Source organism: Oryzias latipes, chromosome 3 (assembly GCF_002234675.1).
Source record: "Oryzias latipes chromosome 3, ASM223467v1".
Lineage (NCBI taxonomy): Eukaryota > Metazoa > Chordata > Actinopteri > Beloniformes > Adrianichthyidae > Oryzias > Oryzias latipes.
Window position 1 is genome coordinate 6,402,353 of NC_019861.2, and position 24,373 is coordinate 6,426,725.

Sequence of the window (24,373 nt, forward strand, 5' to 3'; positions counted from 1 at the left end):
AAATACGGTATAGCCTGTATTGAGCTCATTCTAAATATAATAAAGAAATAAGATTTTTCGTAAATAAAATAAAAATATATAGCTTTTTATTTATTTTTTTAATTTAGTTTTTTTTTACAAAGAATACCTATTAATAATCGGTATTATTTATTTAAAAAGAAATGTTAGAATGTTGTAGTAGGAAAGATTTGTTTTCTGCAGAGTACTTTAATCTCAAGGGTATAATTTCACAACTGACAGAGGAGTAGAAAAAAATCTCCTAAACCATCTCGAGGCGCGTCCAGCCTCCTTCCTGCACAAGCCTCGCCACGCTCGGCTTCTAATCGACTGGCTGAAAGAAGCAACGCTGGTGGTTCTCACTGTTCATCAGAGACATGGAAGATTCCCAGGTGTGAGATTACAGAGAGGACTCACCTTCTGGCACACATCTGAGAAACTTCAAAGATTTTAACCAAAGATTTCGAGCTCACGATGCCTAGATACATTAAAACGTTCTGCAACTGTGGTGGGAGCAGCTCTGATAAAGTCACCTTACATGGGGGGGGGCTTTGCTCCAATATTTAAAGACACAAAGTAAAGCGAGGAACACACCTTGAAGCGCAGGAGGGGGAGGATCGGAGAAAATCTCCTGGTGCCGAAAGTTCTGGCCTGAATCGCACGTCAGTCAACATCTTACTCAACTCTCACACGTACCTCTGCAGGCATCTGCAGGTGGTTGGGTAACGGATTTCAAGAAAGGAGGGCAGAGTGTTGAAGGCAAAAACCTTATTAAGAAGAAAAAAAACGGTTACCTTGTTAATTCTTCAGTTATTTTTTGTTTCCTTGTTTATCGTGGTACATTCCATTAATAACCCGCAATTGGTGAAATCCACAAAGTAGGATTACAGATGTTTTAAGGCAATAAAACTCTTCTTTTTTTACTTTTTATACAGTTTTCTCAGACAGACATGAACATTTTCTTTCATGTTTAAACTCTCAAAGTTCAAATCTCCTCAGAAAAATGAATCCAGTTTTATAGAATGAAAACAAAGATCTGATGTGGTTGAAAATTTATGAAAATTTGCCAAACTGAACACTTTCTGTACAGAAGACAGGACACAGAGGAGGTTGACAACAGCCAATCAGGATGAGAAGACAATACTCTGTTAAAACAAAGATGCAAAATAGCACTAAAGAAAATCCACGAAACAGGGATTCCATGAAAGGTGAACCGCAAAACAGCAAGGAACCACTGTAAAATTAAAGTACGAAATAGTAAAATCTCTCATTTTTGGCCGTTATGGGTCTGGTTCTATCAAAACTCAACTTCTTTGAATCTGCTTTTGTTCATTCATGTTAGCTAAATAACACTCAACTCTGATTTTTAGTTACAGTGAAAATGAAATAATCTAAATGTCAAATAAAGCATATTTTTGACAAGTTTGAGCCAAATTTGTTCAAACGCTTTCAGTTTCAAGGAGCTTCTTGGAAAATCTCAGAATATTTGGTTTTGTCAGATGATCAAGCTGAAGATCATCATCATTGTTTCGAAGCCCTGTTTGGGTTTGGTTATATTTTCCTTTTCGTGCTTGAGTCTTGTTTTTTTTTTTTTCCAAGGCTGACGCACATTTTTTATCTCATTTCAGTTAAGACGCATCAGATTGTTCATTTCTTCAGAGATGTCGCTTCATTTAGACTGTTGTGGTTCTTAGATTTAAAGACATACACCCCATCGTCTTTAGATTTGCTCTCTGGCTAACAGCCTAAGCTGTACTGCCAGAGGTTTCTTTCCTTTCCTGTTGCCTTGATCCTTTAGTCATCTGCCTGTGCTGAAGAGCAAAGAGACCTAAATTCTAGTGAAGGTTAAGACATAAACCACCAACCAGGCAATACATGTCTGGATCCAGGCCTTAAAGCCTTTATTGTGGGAGAGGAGATGTAGTCCTGTTGTTTGCAGATTATTGAGGTTTTTAGCACAATATTTTCTTCACATCACATCTTACTGTAATGTAGTCTGTAGCACAAACTTATCTTGCAATTTACCTTTTCTGTACCTCCTGCAGGCTCACCTGGTGGCAGCGTTTGAGCAGAGTCTGGGCAATATGACCCTCAGACTGAAGAGTCTCACCTTGACTGCAGAACAAAAGGTAAGTACCTACTTTCCACAGATAAAGGTGCACATTACTTTGAAGATGCTCCCTTGGCTTTAGCTTCTCCTCATCTTCTGTCTGAAGGACTCTGAACTGAATGAACTTCGGAAGACCATCGAACTCTTGAAGAAGCAGAACGCTGTTGCTCAGGCCACCATCAACGGAGTCATTAACACGCCTGAACTCACACCTAAATGCAATCGGACAGGTACATGCTACCATTTGAATGAGTCTGGGCTGATATTGTGGAAACAGCAATGAGTAATACAGAAAATGCGTGTTTCTTTTTTTAATGTAAAGCGCTTTTGCCTCACAGTGAGAGGGCCCCTGCTTCACATTCCAACTGGGTCCTTGTGTAGAGTTTGCGTGTTCTCCTCATGCATGAGTGGGTTTTCTCTGTGAACTTCAGTTTCTTCCCACAATCTAAAATCAAGCTTCATAGGTAACTGGTGTCTTGAAATTAATAGATTAATCATAATAATGGATTAGATTTATCAGCGCTTTTCCAAACGCTCAAAGCGCTTACAAAGCACATTCAGCAACAGACTGCTGTCCCAGCGCTGCTCCACAGAAAGACTAAATCAATCTTTTGTTCCTCGTGCCATCAGGCAATACAACCCTCTGGCAGGGTATCTGAAAAGCAATTTCTTGTTATTTTTTTATCTATTAATCTTTTTAAACTAGTTCTATTTTGACTATTTTTATTGTTTTTAATGTGTGTGTGTTTTATGAGTGTCAGCAGATGGACATTTTTAAATTTCCTTAGGGATTATTAAATACCTATTCTGTTCTATTCTTTTCTATTCTATTCTATGTGTCCATTATTCATTCACTCCTCTTTCATAATTGGTGATGGTAAGCTACTGATGTAGCCACAGCTGCCCTGGGGCAGACTGACAGAGGCGTGGTTGCCAGTTCACGCCTATGGTTCCTCTGACCATCACCGGGACAGTCATGCTCATTCACACACCAGTGGAGCCACACTGGAGGCAGGGAGGGTGAAGTGTCTTGCCCAAGGACACAACGACAGTTGACTGGGGGGAGCGGGGATAGAACCGCCGACCCTTCGATCATCGGATGACCTGCTCAACCACCTGAGCCACTGCCGCCATAAATTGCCCCTAGGTGTGAATGTTAAGCTAGGTTTACACCGCCCTCTGCAGCACACGTTCAAGCAGCCACTTCCAATGAAAGGTCTAAGTAAACGTGCGTTTTGGGCTTCCACGCTCAAAAGTCTTGTGTTGATGTGTCACTACACAGATTTCTATGACAGTTTTCAGGCTCTACGTAAATCCAGACGGCCATTGAAATATGTATTGGAAGTTAACCCAGGTGAAACGTTGACCAATCAGGGACTTGGTACTTGGTGGTGACATATGGATGGCATCCTTTTTAATTCACTGAAATCGATCATGAAGAAGAAATTAATAATTGTTGTTTTTGCCTGGATGGAATTGTATTACACCAAGTCTTTCATATATCAGAATAGAGCCGTTAAAGAAAAAGCCTGGAGCAGGACTCACCAGATTTACACCGCTTTGACATTTCACAACAAGACTTTTGTGCGTTTAGTGAGTTTAGTGCATTCTTGAACGTGCGTCACATGCAGTGAAGGTGTGTGATCGTGTGGTTCTGTAACAGACTGGTGACCTGTTCAGGGCGTACTTTGCCTCCACCTAACAGTTGCTGGGTTGGCTCCAGTGACCCCGTGATCCTGAAAGGGATTCAGTGGGTTCTGAGGGTGAATGGATGGAAGTTTTGAGCGATGGGTTAAGGCAAACGTGTGATATCTGTGTAGCTGAAAGTCAAGATAATTTAAAAACATGGACAAATGCCTGTTTCCTCTATGCCACATCTCCTCAGCTGGTAATAATGGCAGTCCACAGCAGCAGCAGCCAGACCTGCGCATCAGGCGGCAGCACTCCTCCGACAGCGTCAGCAGCGTTGCCAGTGCAACCAGTCAGTCCAGCATTGGCTCCAACATGGATGCTGATTCTAAAAACAAGAAGAAGAACAAGAAGAACTGGGTAAGAACTTTTAATAATTGTGAATGGCTCTAAGCATTTACTCAGTTTTGTGTTTGCCTATGTCTTTGTTGGGTTTTACATGTTTGGGTTTCTTCCCTTTAGCCATCTTTCACTGGGGAAAAGGTGAATACACATACATGACTTATTAGGGAAAACCTTACGAGTTATTTGATTGTGTGCAGATGAAAAAAACGTCCATTTTTGTAACTTACCAAATCAACTATTCTTGGTAGTGTATAGTTGTTGGGGCAGCGCTTGCTTTTTAACTAATTGTTAACCTCTCGTTTGTGTTAATTAAAGGCGCTCTTGTGCAACGGAGGGCGAGTTGAAGTTGAGGTCCTTTGCAGCTTTTGCTTTACTGTCTTATCTTCCCTGAGATAGTCACTATTTTAAACCCACGGTGTTCTCAAGTGGAGTTTTGTTGCTCAGAACACAATTGTAGGCTGATAGAGGACCCTTATGTGTGCACTGACATGCATCAGCATTGGTGTAGATGAGACCCCACAGGAAGTTCCTGCATGCGGGTGCTGCTCACTCTGTGCGTGTAATGTGCAGACTATAGGGGTGGTGTGTGTTGGTGTCTTCATGATAGACCATAAAAGACCCTTCCTTTCAAAGTTCAGTGATATGTAATTGATCTGTCTGGAAGTCAAACCTCCTTCTGTGCTTGAGCCAAAATCCCTCTATAACCCATCAACACACCGGACCCCATGTGAACATCTGCTGTTTTGTCTCTCTGTCTTCCTTTGCTTCGCTTCGTGTGACAGGTCTATGAGGTAAGAGTGGAACTGGACATGAAAGAACAAGAAGCCTAACCCCTGCCCCTTTAGTATAGGTCACTAACCTCAGCCCTTCCTTCCCCTCATCCCGCCTTCCTTTCCTCTCCCCTGCAATACTGCCCCCTGACCTGTGCTCTGATGCCACCTCAGCTGGTTCCTTCCCGTGAAATCAACCTGGAAAGTCTCAGTCAAAGTCACTGGTGATAAATTCTGGGAAATCATTCATTTAGAAAGTGGAGAAAAGACAAATGTGCAGATTTCTTGTATTAATGGAGAATTGCGCCTTTAGTTAGACTCAGCATGGAAAAATATCCATTTCCCAAATAGGTTCCTGAGCGTTTTTATATGGTTATGCTTTTCTCAGGATGTAGAAGAGCAGCATTAGTTCACTTTTGCAGTTTTAAGTTCATTCAGATGGATTGTATTTGTAGAAACACAGCAGCTACAAAAGCTTAGAGTCTGTAAACATTTACACTGCAAAAAAATTAATCCAAAAAATAAGAAAAAGACCCACTTATTTAAGAAAAAAACTACTAGAAAGTAGTCAAATTGTGTGTCCTTGCAGAAGTAATTGTGACTTGGTAAGAACTCTTGTAATAAGACATCAAAATCTAGAAACAGGAAATGGTTTTAAATGGGTCAAATAGTCTTAAAAAGCTAAATACTAGACAATTACATCCAATGACTTAAAACTGGATGTTATAAATCCCCAAGATAGGTGTTTTTGGCTGGTTCTAAACAAATGGAAGTTAAAATAAGATCTTATTACAAGTTGGCCGATCTTAATAAATCTTCAAAGCTAGAACTTATTCTTAAAAAAGAAATCTACGTTTTCTTTTCAAAATAATGACAATGAATGCCGGTCCAATTTTTTAACTTTTAGTTGAGACTTTTAGTTAAAAATAACACTTGAAATGTAATAAAAAAAATGGTTACCTTCTTGTTTCTCGTTTCCATCAGAAAACAAATTTCAGCACTTACAATGTAAATAAAATAGCATAGCTTTTTGACATTTTTCTGTTTCCATAAAAAAAAGGAAAAGAAATTGTGGCTTACTGAATCTTTCTAGCAGAACACTGAGAACTTTGCAGAGGTGTCCAACTGCAACATAGTCAAAACCCCTCAAATCAATTTAGTGCAACCGTTGATTAGCAAAATATAAAGTTTGTCCTTTTTGTTTCAATCAATTTTAAAGCCCAAATTAGTCAAAATATGGAATCTGTGCTGGAAACGTTTAAAAAAAGAAGGTGAAATTTGTTCAGACTTTCAGCTGAACAATAGCAAAACTGTGTGTGTGCTAGAATTAGTCTAAATGAAAGAAAAACAAGTTTTTGAAACATTTTGAATTTAATTTGTTTGATCCCAGTAAGATCCTACAGCAGCACTTCAGTTCAGTGAAGCTCGGATCTTTTCCTGGACTCTTGCAGCTCCTTGATTTTTTTGAAGGTCTTCCAATGCAAATTGCCTTCTTTGCGTTATCATGATGGATTATATCATAATGGCCACATAGATTTCCCCTCGGTAACCTCAATTGTACGATGCACAGATTCTATGACAAAGTAAAAGCACCTCTCTTCTACCTACATGCCCTGCGATGGAAATGTCAGGATAAAAGACCTGAGATCTGGCCTCGGTTCTAAGCAGGCTAGAAACTCTCCTAATTACTTTGAGCTTAATAATAATAAGATTGCTGAACTACTGTTTAACCCTTTCCAGACTGACTGACACCGAGTTTCTTCTGCTTAGTGGTAACACCTAAAACGTAACCCCATTTCCTTTAAATAAGCAAAAAAAAAAAAAAAATCTGCAGTGGGGTAATAAAAATGGTTTTACCAAGAATCTTTATTTTAATCTAACATGTTTTCCCAAACTACGATTATTCTGCTGTTGAAAAAAACTTAGATTTTGTTCTTGCACCTCGGAAAATAAGACATTTTTTCTGGAAAATAATTGTCTTTTTACTTTCTTAACCCTTGCGCTATCCTAGGCATTTTAACATTGGGACTTGGGTCATCTAGACCCTCTAGACAGTGCGCTAAACCTTTTTTCTTCAATGATTTGTGATCTTCACTGGTGTCCATGGATTACATGAAATCTTTCCACCTTTATCCACCTTTGTCATGGTAGGAATAACACGTCAAAGTAAGGGTGGGGTCACCTAAGATAGCACAAGGGTTCAGATTCCGTTTTTGTAGTCTGGAAGAACGATTTACATATAAGTAAAAGCTCGAGTGTTCTGTTTTATTTGTTTCTGTTCTTCAGAGGTTTGGTTTGTAATTTGTTCAAACCTGGCAATGTGGTGCTGAAAATCCAACATGCAAGCTGCCCATAACCCCTTTCTCCTTCACTTGTAGACCTGCTGCTGCTGTTTTCCACCACCTTTCCCAGCATGTCCTCCTCTCCCTCTCTGCTCTTTGTTAATTTGGAGCACCGTTATTTACCCGGCCACTGTTGTGTTTTCTGGTTCTGCAGCTTCGAAGCTCCTTCAAACAAGCTTTCGCCAAGAAGAAATCGCCCAAATCTGCCTCTTCACACTCAGACATTGAGGAGATGACAGATTCTTCACTACCATCCTCTCCCAAGCTGAATCACAACGGCGCTTCAGCCACCTCTCATATGCTCAGGAATACACACTCCAGCTCTCTGTGCGTATCTGACTCCAGGATTGTGACGTCAGACGTGAGCATTTGCAGTCTTTGAGCTGAATTCTCTCTGTACAGCCTTTCGGAGTGTTTGGACAGCGAGGCGGAGACGGTGATGCAGCTGCGGAGTGAGCTCCGGGAAAAGGAAATGAAGCTGACTGATATCCGCCTGGAGGCTCTCAGCTCTGCACACCAGCTTGACCAGCTCCGGGAAGCCATGAACCGCATGCAGGTCTGAACATCAACACACAAAAAGCCTTCAGGAAAAACTATATACACTACATTACCAAAAGTATTGCTTCACCTGTATCCTGAAGCATTAGGAGTTCCTTTCACTGGAACTAAGGGGCCAAGCCCAAGTCCTGAAAAACAACCACACACCATGATTCCTCCTCCACCAAATGTCAAACTCGGTACAATGGAGTCCAAAATGTACCGTTTTCCTGGCAACCTTCAAACCCAGATTCGTCCATCAGATTGCCAGATGGAAAAGCGTGATTCATCACTCCAGGGAAGGCGTCACCACTGCTCTAAGAGTCCAGTGGCGGCGTGCTTTCCACCACTACATCCGACGCTTTGAAATGCACTTGGTGATGTGTGATTTGGATGCATCTTCCCAGCCATGGAAGCCCATTCCATGAAGTTCTCTGCATATTGTGCTTGCGTTAATCCGAAGGCCACATGAAGTTTGGAGCTCTGTAGCAACTGACTCTTCAGAAAGTCGGCGACCTCTTTGCACAATGCCCTTCAGCATCCACCAACCCCTCTTTGTCAGTTTACGTGGTCCAACACTTGGTGGCTGAGTTGCTGCTGTTCCCAAACTCTTCAATTTTGTTCTGATAGAGCTGACTGTGAAATATTTAGGAGAGTTTCACCACATTTAGGAAATTTCACCACTGGATTTGGTGGCATCCCTTGACAGTTCCACGCTGGAATTCACTGAGCTCCTTAAAGCGGCCCATTTTTTCACAATTGTTTGTAAAAACAGTCTACATGCCTGAGGGCTTGATTCATACGCCTGTGGCCAGACTAAGTGATTAGGACACCTGATATTGATCATTTGGATGGATGAGCCAATATCTTTAGTAATATAGTGTATGTCCACCTTTGGAACCTCTTTGATCTTATGATAAAAATGTTTTTTTATGAAGCAAAGATGCAAGTTTAGAACTAAAGGATTGGTGCTTATAGGGATTTTCAAAAGGCTGACAGGATTCTGTGTTTGCCAGCTGGAGATTGAGAAGCTAAAGGCAGAGAATGACCGTCTGAAGGTGGAGAATCAGGGGAGCAGGACGGGTTCCCAAGCCTCCATCTCTTCCTCTCCTTCACCTCACACACTCAGTCAGACTGCAGTGCCTGGGCCTGGACTCTCTCAACACAGCCTTAACCTAACCTCTAGTGAATCCACCAGCCTGGGTAAGACTAGGAATTTTGAGGATTTTTTTTATGTCTACTTAGTTGGAAATAATAAAAAAGCTGACTTTGCTTTGTCTGGTGCAGACATGTTGCTCGATGACACCGGTGGAGAGGGAGCAGCCAGGAAGGAGGGCCGACACGTGAAGGTGGTTGTCAGTCTGGATGAAGGAAGCAAGTGGGGAGAGGTGAGGGCGGTTTCATGTTCAAATTGTCATTGTGCATAAATGTATGCTGGTTGAAGATGCAAACTTTTGTTTTTTACCTCTCAGGGGAGCCAGTCTCATCACTTTCTGATTGGTTGCATTGGGGTTTGTGGAAAAACCAAGTGGGATGTCCTGGACGGTGTAGTCCGACGCCTCTTTAAGGTAAACTGACACACACAATGATTACTGTATTTTTTTGTTTTGTTTTTTTCTGTATTACTTTTTTCTCGTAAATTTACGAGAAAAAACACCAAAGTTTTCCATTTTTCGGAGCCTAGCTTGAAGAGGAAATATGTGGAGCCTTTTGTGAAGCTTTATTTCCGGATAGGTTTAAAAAACAAAGAGATTCTAAACTTTTTGACAGCTCAAAATCAAACTATTGTCAGCGGAGCCGTCTTTCCGGGGTTCGGTGTCGGTAAAGCGGAGTTTCATATGTAAAATGAGGAGCTCAGAGACACATTTGGTGTAGAGGATCGCTGTTGCCTTTATTTTCCTTATTATTCACATACCCTGAAGTTCATTTGTCACCTTACGTCATGAACCTGTCATCCGAACACCAATGCGGAAATAAACAGTCCCGTTTCAACATAAAACAATAAAGAGGAATGAAAATAGTCTGTTATAATAGCATTACAACGTTGAAAATGCCAAAAAGTGCTCCTCCTTAGACGGAATCGTAACACGAACGGAGAGATCTTGTCTTTGGTGGAGGAAGAAAGGATTCAAGTGAACACCTGCAGGAATACCAACGGCTTCATTGGGCTGCAGAGATCCTGCAAACCACCCATCAATAAATAAAACATTAATAAATCGTAAATTGTTCTTGTAATCTATTAGTGTTGTCTGTTTTGACAATATGTTAAAAACTCAATAAAAATAAATAAAAGAAAATGTTTAAAAACGGACTTTAATTAAACTGACTTTATGGCAGCAAACATTTCTTCAGGCTACAAAGCTCGGATTGTCTGGAGAAAGCTGACTTAACACTCAGCTTCACCTGCAGGAATATATCTCCCATGTGGACCCGGTGAGCCAGCTAGGTCTCAGCACAGACAGCATACAGGGTTACAACATCGGTGAAGTCCACCGGCCCAGCAGGCTCAGCACCACCAGCACGCCAGAGCTGCTGCCATGTGGATACCTGGTGGGAGACAACTCCATCAACATCCAGCTCAAAGGTAGCAGAGATTCAGGAAAAATCCTGTGACGGTTTTCATTGTTCGGTTCTGTAGCTCTGTCATATTAAAGTTGTGTTTTTGTTTTTTATTTTATTGAGTTTATATACCAGTAATTTATTTTAAAAGCAAAATAAGTGTTAAATATGTTTCCATGAAGAGTTGGGTTCTTTTTCAGGTGCAAGCAGTGACAGTGTGGACTCTCTGGTGTTTGAAACGCTCATCCCAAAGCCCGTGCTGCAGCGTTATGTCTTCCTGCTGAAGGAGCACAGGCGGGTCATTCTGTCGGGCCCCAGCGGCACAGGAAAGACGTACTTGGCCAATCAGCTGTCACGACATCTGCTGCTGCTTGAGGGCCGACCTTTGACCCCAAATGCTGTTGTCACTTTCAACGTGGACCACAAGTCCAGCAAGGTACACGCCTAAATTTTTTCTACTATTGTTTATATATTTTTGAATCCGATCAGTGGCTATTGACAGAAAAAGTTTCAATATCTGGAGCTGAAACTTTGAGGAAATGTTCTACAAAACAATCAAGCACCAAAATTGTTAAAGTAACATAATAAATAATAATTTTGTGTGTAAAACATAAAAAATGTTGATGATTTTTTTTCCTCTTTGGGATTATGTGTGCAGGAGCTCCATCAGTATTTGGCAGGTTTGGCAGAACAGTGCAGCAATGTTTCAGAAACAGACTGCCCTCTAGTGGTCATCCTGGATAACTTGCATCACGTCGGCTCATTGGGCGAGATCTTTAATGGCCTTTTCAACTGTAACCACCAACGCTGGTCAGTTCACACAACGCCATCTCTTTTGAATGAATCACGATGAGTGGATGAGGAACAAACCTTGTATGAACTCAAATGCTTTATAAGTAGATTTTATGATGACTTGAATTTTTTCTTTCTTGGTAGCCCTTACATTATTGGCACCATGAGCCAAGCCACGTCCTCTTCCCCCAACCTGCAGCTTCATCACAACTTCAGGTAAACTGCCTCCTCCCACTCCAGGAAACTGCTTCCCTTCCCTTCCACGTGAAGCTTAATTATGGACTTAAAATGAAACGTTCTCAACATAACCTTCCATGTTGTCTGTTCTCTGCTCTGAATAAAGTATTCCTTCATGTGACACCAAATTCCACTTTTTCTTTCGAAAAAACTTTCTGGCTAGTAAAGTGTCTCCTCCTGTCTGATTTGTTTCCTTGTTGCTGATCTTCCCTCCATTTGAGCAGGTGGGTGTTGTGTGCCAACCACGTGGAGCCGGTGAAAGGATTCCTTGGTCGCTTCCTGCGGAGGAGGCTAATCGAGACGGAGATTGGCAGCAGAACACGCAACGTGGAGCTGGTGAAGATCGTCGACTGGATCCCGCGGGCGTGGCAACACCTCAACCGTTTCCTGGAGACTCACAGCTCCTCCGATGTCACCATCGGTAAAGAAAGCTTCTTCCTGTAGACCCACTCTGATAAAAATTGTGTTTTTGGAGTTGCTTCACACTAATGACGACGCCCACAACTGAGCGAATTTCTGACGAACTTCTGCTGCTCTGCAGAAACGATTTCCTAGAAAAGGATGCAGGTTTCTGGCATAAAACGGCATTATTGTGATTAAAAGACCACTGGGTTTAAACATAGATCAGAAGAGGATCTTTAACAGCATCTGAGGTCATTTGTGTAAGAATGGAAAAACATTATAGGTGGTCTTTGTTTCACACAGGACCTCGCCTCTTCCTTCCATGCCCCATGGATGTGGAGGGATCCAGGGTTTGGTTCACTGATCTCTGGAATTACTCCATTATTCCCTATATGCTGGAGGCTGTGCGTGAGGGGCTGCAGGTAACTAAACCTTCTCCTGTTTGTTTTTGTAAGTTTTTTTTGTTCTTTTCAGCTGGAAAATTAAGTTCTCAAAATAAAAGTAGCATGTTGGTTTGAAACTCTTTGACAACGTGACTTTAGCTCCATTGTTGACATTCTTTCGACACCGTAAATGTAGGTTTCCCCGGTGACATCCTCTGTGTTAATGGGTCAAATGACCTCATTCATTAGCTTATTTATTTACCACAGAAACATCAGAAAGCGAGTAATGTCCACATGTCCTTTTAAATGGCCCTTGCTGTGTTTATAAAATGATGATTGAGTTAGTTTGTCTCCGGATCTGTCTGTAACCAATTAGCATCTAAACCCCAACATGCAGCCTCTGAGTGGGGGCGGAGGAGATAGATAGACCCTCAGGGAAGAAGGCCAAACTAAATTATGCAATAAATCCAATTAAGCCAACAGTTTCCTTCATTAATACTAGATGTGCCTGTAAGGATTTCCTTGTTTTAATATTTAGCTGTCAATCTTTATTTCATGGTTTAGTCAAATATTCAGATGCTGTTTATCATCTCCTCCTGGGATTTTTCATTTTCTGAAGTCAAAACAATTAATAATTAATATTTTAAATAATAATAAATATAAATATAACAACAAAGAAAAAAATATTTTTAATTTTAAGCAATCCTAATAATGTTTGCTAAATCTTCAACAATCCTGATAAATAAAGCATTTGATTTCTCCCTGTATCCAACATTTTTTGTAATATTCAATAACTCTTTCCTGTAGTAAACACAAAAGTATTGAATTGGTTTTGGATGTATTTCCCCACACTTCAACACAATACGTAAAATGGGGCAATAAAATTAAACAATTTAACATTCTCTGCACCATATACAGGATAAATAAAACTTAAAAATATATAGTTTTAGCCACTTTGTTTTTAATGTATGACACATTGACTGTTAGCCCAGGACCAGAAACATGAATTTCGTTTTATCCCCTGTGGTGAAAATGACAATAGAGAATCCTGAATCCTGAATTGAAAACATTAGTTTAATCAAAATTTTCCCCAAGCAATCTAAACTCAGATACTTTAAAAAAATGTTACCCCATCAATGGACAATTTTCTTTTACAAATTATAAAGCTTATTGCTGTAAATCCAGGTTAAACTTTTTCTATTTTGATATCTTCTATTGAACGTTTTGTGTTTTTCTTGAACTTGTTTACTTGGAAATAAGTGGTAACCACTGCTACTACCTGTAGTGGTAGTAGTTACTACTACCTGTAGGAGTAGTATCACTACTAGTAGTAGTATGTATCATACACTAGTAGTAGTAGTGCAAGCAACTTGAAACTTAAAATAATATCTCCTCCTGTGATTTTCATTTTCTGAAGTCAAAACTACTACAGGTAGTAGTAGTAGTCGTTAATATTATGAGTAATTGTAGTAGTTACTAATAACTACTACTACTACGGATAATAGTAGTAGTAGTATGCCTTTTTGAGTATTTTTTACTACTTTACAGTTTTCACCAATTTACCTTTAAAACGTTTTTTGTGCCAATGTTTAAGACTCGTCTTTTTAGTACAACCCCGTTTGCATTTCTAATTATATTACATTATATTACACAATAATCCTGCTCTGAACCTAAAACTGTTTCAGAAAACTCAATTCTTAGTGGCAATTGTTGTCATATTTTTCTCCTAAAGAGGCTTAATTTTTCTGGCTCTCCAGCTTTATGGCCGCAGGGCACCATGGGAGGACCCCACAGCCTGGGTGATCGAAAGCTGCCCGTGGTCTTCGACTCCCCCTCCCGGTGACTGGCCCCCACTCTTGAAACTCCGCCCAGAGGACGTTGGGTTTGATGGTTACTCTGCCCCGAGAGAAGGGATGCGGAAGGAGCCTCCCCAGAGCGACAGCGACGCAGACCCGTTGGTGAGCAGCCGCACAGACACCCCCCCCTTGCAGTGACATTACAAGTTGACATAAACATGAAACTGCCTCTTTCTGGTGACAGATGAGCATGCTGATGCGTCTGAAAGAAGCTGCTACGTCGTCCAGCCCGCAGAGCTACGACAGCGACTCCAACAGCAACAGTCACCAGGAGGACCTCCTGGACTCTTCGTTGGAGTCCACCTTGTGATGCCGTCAAAGCACAATGAAAAAAGCTGCTCAAAGCGAACGTTTGTTCTCATGAAGAGAACGCTTTACTGACCAGATCCTTTTATATCCCAGAAATGCAGCCGCCTTGATTTGGGTGCAGGTCACCCAAACGTTAAAGGATACAAGAGTTTCAGTAAAAAGACGAGAGTTTCTGCCGTTTTCTGTATCTTCACCGCTGTTGCCCGCGACTCCTTCGTCAGGAGCTGAAAGTCTCCTTCAGCCAGACTGAAGGAAAGCACACAGCCTGTCCCTGGGGCGTTACCATTATCATAATCATCACCATCACCAGCGATTCAGCTTACTTTCACACTAGCTGGAAGTTCTGCGTCAGTCCGGTCGATGAGATCCTTTGCACTTCTTAGCTGTGCTGGTGAACACTGCCTGAAGATGGCAGCACCTGCATTATAACCTCTGATGGACAGACAAGCGGACCTGCAGTTCCTTCTCTTTCTCCTCCAAGAGTCATGATATCTGTGTTGTCACTGTATGGGGGATCGATGAAGCCAAAAGAAGAGTTGAGTTCCACTCAGAAATCAGATGTTCTTTCAAATCACTCTTCAGTTTCCACAAGCATCAACATAATTGACTTTCGCCCCAACCTGGAGAATGTGGTCGTTACATCATCACTGCATGCTGGCTGGGGGTTTCCTTTTTATCTGTCAAGTGCCTCGGCTGCTTTGTTTGGGCCCACCAGGAGCAAATCTGCTGTTGCGGCCTGAATATGGGGCAACTCCACCTCTACAGTCTGGCTACAGTCTCTTCTCGTTTTGATAAAGCTAAGTCTTTACACCCAAAGGAGCGGTGTTTGTCCTACAAAAGAATTTCTTTTCAAACGAAACTTTAGAGCTCATTGTGTGCAGTAACAGTTCTTACCACTACAAGATAAAAGGAAATGATCACTAACGTTTGTCAGAAATACCTGTTCATCCCATTGACTGTAAATGAGAACTGGACCGAGTGACCCCTTCCCCCCCATTCTAAACAGGAAGTAGCCGCTGGCTCTAAGAAGCCAAAATCCCATAGACTTTGCTTATTCTGGCAAACAGAATTACTCAGATGTACAATTTCAACATGTTCTTGATTTTTTTTTTAAATTTTGTCTTTTTTCCACGTTTCTCAAGTTATAAACCGACCAATCAGATGCCTCGATAAAAGTGTTTGGCCCCCGCTGCCACGCCGCCCCAAGTCCAATGTTTGATCTGTAGATTCTTGAAAGTCAGCTTTAAGTGGTGGCGGTGGGGACTTCCAACAAGCTCACTTCAGATTGGTGAGAGTGGTTGCCATAGAAATGTTGACCAACTCGGACCAATGACTGCTTACTGACGTCGTCTGGCTCCAACGTGGCGGCGTCCATAGTGCGAAAAATTCACGACGACAGTGACTCGTTTGATTGGAGGCGGGGATACGCCATTTACAATGGGTGACGACACACTGACTCTGTCCAGGTCTGTAATACAGTCAATGGTTTATCACCATCATTCTCACATAAATGCACACAGACCAAACCTCATCCACTTCCACAGTTTTTGACCCCCTGGGCACATTGGCTAACGCTGACTGCTGTAGCACAAATCTCCTCTGGTGCTTGACAACAAACAATGCCTTATTCTTTGCTAAGATGATGTGCATTAGCTAATTTTTTTTGTTTGTTTTTTAAACGGCTGTAAACTTGACAGGGCTCAGAGCTGACTCTCCACTTGCAGAAGACTTGATCTCCCATGAGTCCCCACTGCTGCTGGACTGAGCACATACGAACAAGAAGCTGTGCTTTGGTTTTTGAATTCACTCGCTTGTATGTGTGACCCAGAGAACTGTTAATATTCGGAACCAAGCAAGTACATTTTATTGTGTGTTGGTGCTATAAAGCAGAACCTTTAGATTAACTGACAGGGTTAGGAGGTGTTTAAGATGGATGGATTATTTACCTCACAGCCCAATCTTTGTTCTTTCATGCTTGGTGATACATCAGCAAGAGTCACATTGAGCTCATTAAATGAAAACTAGTGTACACGTTTATGATGAAATGAGAACTCTTGCTGTTGAGAGAGAACACGTTTTTACAATTCTAAATCTAGGTTTTCTTGGTTTATGCCTCTTAACCAGCCTATAGAGACAAGCAGACAGATGTGCTTCTTGGCTTTTTCTTTTCTTTTTTGTCGCTGATCCCTATGCAACATTCACTTTTTTATCTCTCAAATAAAGCCAAATGTGTATTTTCTTTCTTTCTTTTTGCCCAGAGCAGTTACCACTGCCAGAAATGTTCAAATGTGACAAGAGGAGTTTTGGTCTCTGTCCATCAAAACTGTCCTCCTGCAGTCTGAGCACAAAGACGGCTTCAGCTCACCTGAATAACATTGAAGAAGCTCCGTCATTTCATCACTCACAAACTCAATGAATGTTTAGCTCTCTTAGCCATGTACATTTCTAAACAGATGTAACATATTTGTATATAGTTGGTAATCTTACATTTTGATGACTTTTTTAGCTGAATTGGTACAGTACTTGAAAATGAGTATTTTGTGTAAAGTCTCTTTACATCAGAGCAGAATGATGAAGTTTGTCATTTTTTGTCTGAAGAATTAAATCTGACATTACATTGGAACAGTCTTAAGTTATTGTCATCCAATAAAATTATAATTTATGATTTCACTTTCTTTTGTTTTTTATTGTATTTTCCATTTTCAGACGAGTATAGTTTTTTTAATTTGGCATTTGTACAAAAACTGTGAAATAAAAATGTACAGTGCATAATACAACATACTTAATAAACAATAAATTATTAACAAAATACCCTACATTTTTAATAAACAACTCTATTCAGTTTTATGGCAAAATAAAAAAAAACACATTCTTGGCATAAAATGTCCATACAAAAGAATTGTACAAAATTCTGTACAACTGAACACAGCTGTGCAAAACAGCAAAGGGTCTCTCAGGCATGTCCTGTGCACCATTGAAGCTGCAAATCTGACTTTTTCTCCCCAGGACATTCATAGGCTCTTTTTTCAGAGGAGCAGGCTCCAACAAAGTTCAGTCACAAAATTCTGGGTTTAAAAATAAGTTAGGAAACTGTTATTTCTTCGTCATCCGACTCTGAAAAGTCCGAGTGCTTGCTGAACAGAGTGGCAGAGGGGATGCTGGGCCTTGAAGCCCTCATTCTTTCTCCTCCCAACTCCTCCTCATCATCATCCTCGGCTGAAGACTTCTTGCCTACGTCGCTGAGGTCCGGATGTGGGTTGGTTTTCGTGGGGAGGGTCTGCTCGCGGCACCCACCGGTTGACAGAAGCTCTCGTTCCTTTGAGTTCCTCCACTTCATCCGCCGGTTCTGGAACCAGATCTTTACCTGGGGTCGGGGAGAGGACGGTGAGTGGGGAAGGTTGTGCCGTGCGTAAATTACGCGCTGCGCCCATGATATCAGATGGAATCTTACCTGCGAGTCTTTTAGTCCCAGTTTAGAGGCCAGCTTCTTTCTGTCGGGTTTGCTGATGTATTTTTGTTTCTGGAACATTTTCTCCAAAGCCTTGCGCTGCACGTCGGAGAACACCGCTCTCCTCAGCATCCCTCTGCGGGGTTTTCCTCTGGCGACGAGGGGCCATGAAAACGTCCCGGGGATTGGAACAACGGAGGAGGATACTGCAACACAAGGAGACAGAAAACAGTCAGGACTCAATCTGTATCAAACAACCTTTTCTGGAAGATCACATGATTTACAGCGTGAACAAGTGGAAAAAAGAGTTTCCACTTTTCGACCGTGCAGTGCGCCTGCGTGTGAGTGAAATGGCACGAGGTGACTAATTAGCACATTGGCCGGCCTTCAGCAGCATTGGTATGGTAAAGAGGCAGCGTATCCTTTAAGGAACGCTGTGAGGGCGGACAGAAGAGTTAATAAACCATGAACAGTAATTGTGTAGTAATGAACTAACGCAGAAAAGACTCTGGACAGGCGGCGAAGGCCATATATTACCGCAACAAAAGGAGATTTACACTTTCAAACTAAACACAACTGCATACCAGAATACTGATGCCCGGCAAGGGGAGTAAAGTGGGGGGGGTGCAGTTTTTTTTTTGGGGGGGGGGGTTCAAATCATTTTCATTAAATGAACACGAAAAGCTATTCAGCAGGCTGGAGTTGTTTTGTTGGGGTATTCAGTGGAGCCTATGAAAAGACCCCATCCCCATTATTACTTGTCTGAATGAAAGCCGGACCAGCGACTTTATAGACTTTCCTAAGGGATTATTCTCTATCTCATCTCGTTGATTGACCCGGTGTAGGGTCCCTTACCGTCGAACCGGTAAGGAGAGAACTTTTGGATAAAGCTTGCTTTACCCGAATTTCCTCCGTGGAGTGTACGTGTGGACCCCCCCCCCCCCCCCTCCACACACACGGACCCCCCCCCCCCCCCCCCTCCACACACACACACACATACACACACCACCGCCTCGTGGCGGGACGGGGGACAAGGACGCAATATGTGGTCTTGTGAGAAGATTGAAAACTCTCAATTGCGCCTAATGGGGAAATTAGTGCATGACTGGTCCCCGCCTTTGGCCCGCCTGGTAAAAGTCACTCTCCTGGGTGTGTGGGTGGTTCGCCCGGTGGGAGCTGACCACATTCGTCACGGTGTGGAGGGGCTTTGTTGCCGCCGCAGCAGCCCGGTGGCCCCCCGAGCGCTGTGGGAAAACGAAGGGCCAAGGAAATGCCAAAACGCCCCCAGTGGGAAGCGGGGAGACCAGAACTCGCCACCCCGCCTTCAATTTAGAGCGTGTCGATTTGGGATAATTGGTTAATTAGGGGGTGGGTGAGTTGGCCTTGGCAGGGGCCAGAGCCCTTGGTCCCCATTGAAGCGACAGTGATTTCCTCTTTTCTGGCTGTTTGTCGCTTTTTACCCCTCTTAATTTCAGTTTAAATGCGCGACAGGAGTGACTGCTGCTAAACGCAAATAGCGCAGACGCAGATGCGCAGAAGGAAGCGCGTCTCCGTTGCACCTACCAGGTAAATAGGGAGTCCTGAATATGGGGTGAAAGGATCCCTCGAAGCATGGCACAGGGAATGTCTTGGAGGGGAGGGCGTGAGCTGGATGAGGTGAGGACGCTGCGGAGGAAAGGAGATGAATCTTCAGGTGATCGGAAACGTCATTATAAAAGCTGCAGGTGCGTCAACTCACCTGTCCTTGGTGACGGCGCCAGGATGGCGTTTACTCCAAACTTTAGGAAACTCGGGTCCTTGTTGTGCGGCACTGATGTTTTGGGTGAGCATGATTCTCGCGTGACAGCCATGGTGACTGGCGCGCGCTCCGCCGACGCGCAGGTGAAGGACGCTGTGGTGGTGACGGTTGGAAGCCCGCCGCTCGCGGGCGGCCCCGTCCGGTTGATGAAGGAAGCGGGGCGGCTTATCCGCAGCAGATCCTCCACGAGGAAGCTAGATGGGTTCGGGAAAATGGAAGGCAGGGTCTGGTGGAGCGGCAGAGCCGCGGCGGGCCGGTACAAGCCAGCGTAAAGAGGAGGAGGCGCGATGACGCTTGGGATCATCATGGTCCCGGAATGGAAAAAAAAAACACCGTGAGAAATCAGGAACCGCTTCTTGGGTGTGTCTGCTGAGTCAGGCCAATAGTTTCAGCTGCTTTGGCTTCCACGCTCATGAGAGACGAGCTTTATAGCAGCCTACCCCCCCTCTACTCTCCCGAGGCCTGACACCCCCAACAATGGAGCGCACAAAAGTTCTCCACATGGGTCGCTTTCATGCCGCAGATCCCGGCTCGCTGATTGGTCAGAGGACGCAATTTATGATTCCATCAGACTTTAAAAGCAAGCAAAAACACAAGGGTCTCAGTCATCAATTTTACATTTGCCCACTTTCCTGTCAGTGTGTTTTGTGTGACAGACTTAATGAGCTGTAATGGAAACAATCCTTAAATTCATGTATTTTGATGGAACGTGTAATGACTCCTTCAAAATAAAATAAAAAAAATCCTCTGATGTTCTTTTTGAGACAAATCTCTCGTATTTACATTTTCAGCGTTTAAACATAGAATTTGTAAACATTAAAATGAAAAGTCGATTGTGACCTGAGATAAATGAAATAATCCGCCTTTGAAACATAGTTTGGACCTGAGCAGCAGGGACTGGCAGCATCTCATGTAAATCAGTTTTTAGGATTTCATAGGATTCTTAACACTCAATCTGGCCGCCGTCATGGAATAATGTGTTAAAGGGATTGCTGCTATCAAAACGCTTTAACAGATGTGTTAAATATCACTCTTTTTGCGCAGCCTTCATTCAATGCGCGCAGCCGCAGCCCAGGGCGCCATGCAGGAGAAGTGTGCGGCCCGAGCCGTGCGCTCCTGATCCTGTTAACCATGAACTAACCGTCACCCTCAGCTGCGGAGGAGGCGCCCCTCGGCCTTTCTCTTATCCTTCTCCGCTCTTTAAAAAAAGCCCCATAGAATAAAAAAGGCTGAATTTCTAAAGACGGTTTTGTTCTGCTATTTTAACCGGCTGAATAAAAGTGCATCTGTGATTTGATTTAAAACGCATTCATATGAACGGACGCTGAGACCCCAAATAAAACTCGCATTAAAGGGACTTGGAGCCTGATAGTCATGTTCTGACAGCTTTGCTTCTTAAAACCTGTTAGAGCAGAGAAGAAACAGCGTCTGGCGCAAAAAAGTGAAAAATAAACGAAGAAAAAGTTGGAAAACAAAACAACAACAACAAAAAAATGATGTAACATTCTAATACATTTTAACAACCACGTTGGTAATCTGTTTGCTTTTTAATAGTTTTAGTTTTCAAATAAACTGTTTTTGTATGTAATAATCTCTGAATAAAGGCCCCACAGCCAAATAAAAACTAAATTTTAAGACATTTTCCAAACTGGTTCTGAATGTTGCGTTTCAATTTTCCCTTCATTTAAGATGTAACGACAGTCGTGCATCAATTCATTTTAAACTGACCACAATCCCATAATTAAAAGGGAACGCCTCCGTGAAATGATTCTCTTTGCAGAGAGCGCGCGAGCGCGCATACGAGGATCGTCCTCTCTCCGCGCGCGGCTCAGGATGCGTAAACGCTCCGTCCCCGCAGGCCGCAGCCATACACCTCCAAAAAGTAACGAGACCTTCAAAGCTTTTTTATGAGCCTGTGAGCCTTTACTTGGATGCCCGAAATCCCTCTTTTGTGAGCGATAAGCAGATGGTTAGCAGGAAGCATAGGCTGCTTTGCTTGACCGAGACTAATTTCTACGAGCTTTGCAAGCTTTGCCACGTCTCCGCTTCTTCGGCAGCCCCAGTAAAAACAGCTGGCTGTGGTGGAGGGAGAGACCATGAAAGCACATCGCTGGAAAATCGCCACCAAGACAGCTCCCTTATGGGGGTTAAATGTGCTCTAATACTTACATGTTAAGGGGAAAAGTGTAAACAAAATTCCAAAATATAGTTATATATATAACTATATATATAACTATATATATATATATATGAAACTATGGTGAAAAACAGGGACTTGTTTTCTTTCTTTTTCTCTTTTTCTTTAGTTTGCTGCTTAAGCATCACCAGAACATAAAATGAATTAAATACTTTACCATTCAAATTTTCGTTATAAAATAAAATAGGCCAGCAAGTCCTCGGGGAGTTTAATAAATATCTTTTACAAAATATGAGAAGGGGAGGCCTCACATTTGTGTTGTTTGGGGCCCCAAAAATGGCTGGTATTACGCAGTCACGTCGCGTGATAGGCCCCTATATTTCCAGTCTCCGTGCATGTGGCTTTCGCACTCCACTCGCCTGTCATTACGCAGCTATATCCACTCACGAAAAAGATTTGTGCGTCATTTTCTGAAACAATCCCTTTTTTGCACAGCATTTCTGTGGATGCTCAGGGCTGCTGGAGACTTACCCGTTTTACCAAACAGATAAAGTGAAGCATTGTGTCGGCGCTCTTTCTGCTTCGTTAAGTGAAAGGGGATTGAGTAAATATGTTACGCATGCATGAGGGGCTCTCAATGGGCCGGCTCATTGTGTCGCCGGTCCGACAGGTGGTTGACTGTTTATTATTCCCTCATTATTTATCAGTGACGAGGCCGCATCAAGGGACGGGAACTCCCAATCTTTTCACGTGTCTTGGATGAACAGATTGCGCTGACTGGTTGCTGCTTCGTCACCAGTACTGCCGACATTCATCCCACATCCACATCCATAAGGGTTAGTAGTGCTGACAAGCAGGTTTATCTGTTCTGCTGGAGCCGGATTAGTCCAACAGTTTTGTTTTACATGTTTGAAACCATTTGTGTGTCAGAAATGAGCAACCATAAAGTTCCAATAGATAGATAGATAGAGAGAGAGAGAGAGAGAGAGAGTTTAAAAAATTGAAAAATATATTGCTAAAATAATCTAAAATTGTCTTGTTTTAAATTGTGTTTACCTTCCTGTTTAGACGTCTTTGAGATTAAATATTTAGTAGCAAATCACATTTTCAGATAGTTTCAATAAACTCTTCCTAAAAAAATGATCATTGCAGGCCTGGAAAAAGAAACTAATTTCCAGAAATCAAAATTAAATGTTTAAAAATGAAAATAAATTAGAAACTGTAGGTGTTATGGGATATCACTGATTGGATTTAAGTTTTGAAGAAGAGGGAAAACAGATGGATGTTTTTGCCTGAAGTGGTGAAGAATTGATCGAGAAATCATGGAGCTTTTGCCGACTGTGGTAAGAAGACAAAAGAAAACTCCTCTGTTGGAAAATGTTGCCATGTGGGGAGGGTCAAAAACTGGAATTTTTGTTCAGATGTGACAGTGATTTGTCCAAAAATACCATTAGAAGTGTCAAACTTTTACAGCAAGGCGTTAGACTTTGAAAAATGCTCTTCACGCCCAACCTCCCCCCCCCCCTAGCACTGTTTTATTGGATGAGGGGGTTATATGATTCTTTGTTTACATCTTTTGGAGCTGTAAACAATACCTGTAATTTTTTCTGATATTCATAATTGAGTTTCATTCAAAGACATTTATATACCCACTTTTACTCTAAAATTTTCTCCACTTCATAGACAATTTGGACTCAGAAGTTTCTGATGTTATCAACCTTGTCCTTTCTTCATATAAATGAAAAAAACACTGCTTATCATCTTTTGTATTACTTTTGTGATTATTTCATGTCTTGTTATTTTGAGTCATCTCTTTACTTACCTCTGCCATTTTTCTATTTTTTTATTTTTATGTTTGTGTTTTTATTTTTATCTTTTTGACTCTGCCATTTTTGTTATTTTATTATATGTGGATTTCTGACTTGGTTTGCATATAAATAATCAAATAAAGTTATTTTTATATAAAGAAATTCCTAAGCCAAATGACACAAGGTGAAATGTCATCATCCAAACAGTGATGTTGCATAATACCTGCCCTTTCTGGTTGTTTCATTTTTTAACATTTTTAATTTTATACTCTGCGACAGACTGGCGACCTGTTCAGGGTGTCCCCTGCCTTCGCCCATAAGTGGCCGGGACAGGCCCTGGCTGCCCTGTGACCTCGAAAGGAAACAAACGGAGGAAGAGGAATGAATGAATTAATTTTATACTGAAATTTATTTTTTGAGAACTCTATTTTTTTGGTTTATTTTGGAATTACAATTTTTTTGGGGAATTTTGCTTTGATTTCAAAAATGTTGCTTTTTTATGAACCATTTTGCTTTTATAATCGTCTTTGTGATGTTTAATGTATCTTTGCGTTGAGAGATTTGTTGATGTGATTTGCACTTCAGGGCTACCATACCTTCCTGCTGTGTGCAGTTACCCAAACGGCTCCAGTTCACGACCAGGCTTTACCTCTCGGGGTGTTTTGGCCGTACCGTCACCTTTGCTCGCTGCAGAGCTTCAGGTCCCTGCAGCATCTGGTGGGGGTGGGGGTGGGCATTGGGGGTTTCATGGGGGCTCAGCAGCTTCGCTCGACGCTGAGCGAATTAGCAATGCCGCAAGATTCAGAAGAACAGTGACAAGCATTAAATCGATATTAACTTTGTATTAAACATGG

General features: G+C 42.1%; 2 protein-coding genes across 4 annotated transcripts in view; one reads left to right on the forward strand and one right to left on the reverse strand.

Annotated features, from left to right (window-relative positions):
* nav2 (neuron navigator 2) overlaps nucleotides 1–16,998 on the forward strand; it is a 124,702-nt gene extending 107,704 nt beyond the window's left edge. For all 3 annotated transcript variants that reach the window (XM_023952282.1, XM_023952290.1, XM_023952285.1), the window contains 16 exons: nucleotides 2,043–2,126; nucleotides 2,214–2,337; nucleotides 3,993–4,156; nucleotides 7,408–7,580; nucleotides 7,656–7,809; nucleotides 8,807–8,993; nucleotides 9,078–9,178; nucleotides 9,263–9,358; nucleotides 10,200–10,374; nucleotides 10,550–10,785; nucleotides 11,008–11,159; nucleotides 11,286–11,357; nucleotides 11,603–11,799; nucleotides 12,084–12,202; nucleotides 13,921–14,121; nucleotides 14,204–16,998. In XM_023952282.1, the coding sequence (XP_023808050.1) occupies nucleotides 2,043–2,126; nucleotides 2,214–2,337; nucleotides 3,993–4,156; nucleotides 7,408–7,580; nucleotides 7,656–7,809; nucleotides 8,807–8,993; nucleotides 9,078–9,178; nucleotides 9,263–9,358; nucleotides 10,200–10,374; nucleotides 10,550–10,785; nucleotides 11,008–11,159; nucleotides 11,286–11,357; nucleotides 11,603–11,799; nucleotides 12,084–12,202; nucleotides 13,921–14,121; nucleotides 14,204–14,329 (2,361 nt within the window). In that variant the 3' untranslated portion in view covers nucleotides 14,330–16,998. The remainder of the gene's footprint in view (nucleotides 1–2,042; nucleotides 2,127–2,213; nucleotides 2,338–3,992; nucleotides 4,157–7,407; nucleotides 7,581–7,655; nucleotides 7,810–8,806; nucleotides 8,994–9,077; nucleotides 9,179–9,262; nucleotides 9,359–10,199; nucleotides 10,375–10,549; nucleotides 10,786–11,007; nucleotides 11,160–11,285; nucleotides 11,358–11,602; nucleotides 11,800–12,083; nucleotides 12,203–13,920; nucleotides 14,122–14,203) is intronic.
* dbx1 (developing brain homeobox 1) lies at nucleotides 16,488–20,107 on the reverse strand. The gene is made up of 4 exons (XM_004066821.4): nucleotides 19,515–20,107; nucleotides 19,340–19,441; nucleotides 17,780–17,982; nucleotides 16,488–17,692 (listed from the first exon to the last, which is right to left on the reverse strand). The coding sequence occupies exons 1-4, from the start codon at nucleotides 19,879–19,881 to the stop codon at nucleotides 17,411–17,413; spliced, it is 954 nt and encodes a 317-aa protein (XP_004066869.1). The 5' UTR covers nucleotides 19,882–20,107; the 3' UTR covers nucleotides 16,488–17,410.
* Between the last annotated feature and the right edge of the window lie 4,266 nt (nucleotides 20,108–24,373).